Source organism: Cherax quadricarinatus, chromosome 30 (assembly GCF_038502225.1).
Source record: "Cherax quadricarinatus isolate ZL_2023a chromosome 30, ASM3850222v1, whole genome shotgun sequence".
NCBI lineage: Eukaryota > Metazoa > Arthropoda > Malacostraca > Decapoda > Parastacidae > Cherax > Cherax quadricarinatus.
The window spans coordinates 8,966,112-8,967,091 of NC_091321.1; the positions used below are offsets into that span (position 1 = coordinate 8,966,112).

General features: G+C 45.2%; 1 protein-coding gene across 3 annotated transcripts in view; it reads right to left on the reverse strand.

Moving 5' to 3' along the window:
* Positions 1-437, reverse strand: part of LOC128692622 (uncharacterized) — a 422,893-nt gene extending 422,456 nt beyond the window's left edge. For 2 of the 3 annotated variants that reach the window (XM_070089869.1, XM_070089868.1), the window contains exon 1: positions 85-437. In XM_070089869.1, the coding sequence (XP_069945970.1) occupies positions 85-234 (150 nt within the window). In that variant the 5' untranslated portion in view covers positions 235-437. The remainder of the gene's footprint in view (positions 1-84) is intronic. The other variant, XM_070089870.1, reaches the window with a different exon arrangement.
* Between the last annotated feature and the right edge of the window lie 543 nt (positions 438-980).

Below are 980 nucleotides of genomic sequence, written 5' to 3' on the forward strand. Positions count from 1 at the left end.
TACAGAATAGGGCAGCAATACATTCCTGACGTGTTGAATTTTAGTAAAACAGAATTGGGAATAAGGTGTTATGGAAGGACGTACCTGGACCTCAGCGATCTGCCTGGTGGAGAAGCGCTTGATGAAGGAGTCCTCGCGCTTGAGCGGAGGCTTGGCTCTGTTCATCGAGGAGGAGAGCGCCCCTGACAGCTGTACCGTTGTCCGCAGCTTCAGCCATCTCTGGTTCGACTTCATCCTGAGGCGGAGCAGTGACCCAGGGTGGGTAGGGGTGAGGAAGAGAGACAGGTGAGGGAGAAGTGAAAGTGGCAAGTGACAGGTGAGGGAGAGGTGGAAGTGGTGAGCCAGAGGTGAAGAGGACGAGGGGGCGAGGGAAAATGTAAGGAAGAGGTGACGGAGAAACGAGGGAGAGGCGAAAGCAGGGGGAGAGGAAGTGAGGAGAGGGACAGAAAGATGGAGGAGAGAAGAGGCGAAGGGAGAGAGGTGGAAAGGGAGGGAAGGGGAGAGGTGAGGGAGGGGGAGAGAGAGAGAGATGACATGTGAGTGTTGGAGTCTGCATGAGGCTTTATGTTATTCATGGAATATCTCAAAGTAGCGTCAACATTTGGGAAAGGGATCATCACTTGTGGAATTGGTTAGTAGTTTCATTACAGCTGCTGATCTCTCACACTAACTTTCCTTCAGTAACTCAGTACAACTTATAACTTTACTCTCTTATCAACAACTGTTTTTAATTCATGCTACACAACTGCAGCAGGTCTCTTAATGATTTAGGAATATAAGTAATCTTTGAAATTAGCTTTAAAAGACCATTACAATTACTAGAATATTAATATCTAATTAGTTAATATTCTTCTCTTACCTCGTAGCATTCAAGACTCTGGCATCTGATATATTACTCAAAGTCAGAAAATGATAAAATTTCTACTGAAAAGTGAATTTTTATAAGCAAGTTTTGCTCATACAGAAGATCAGGTGAGTTA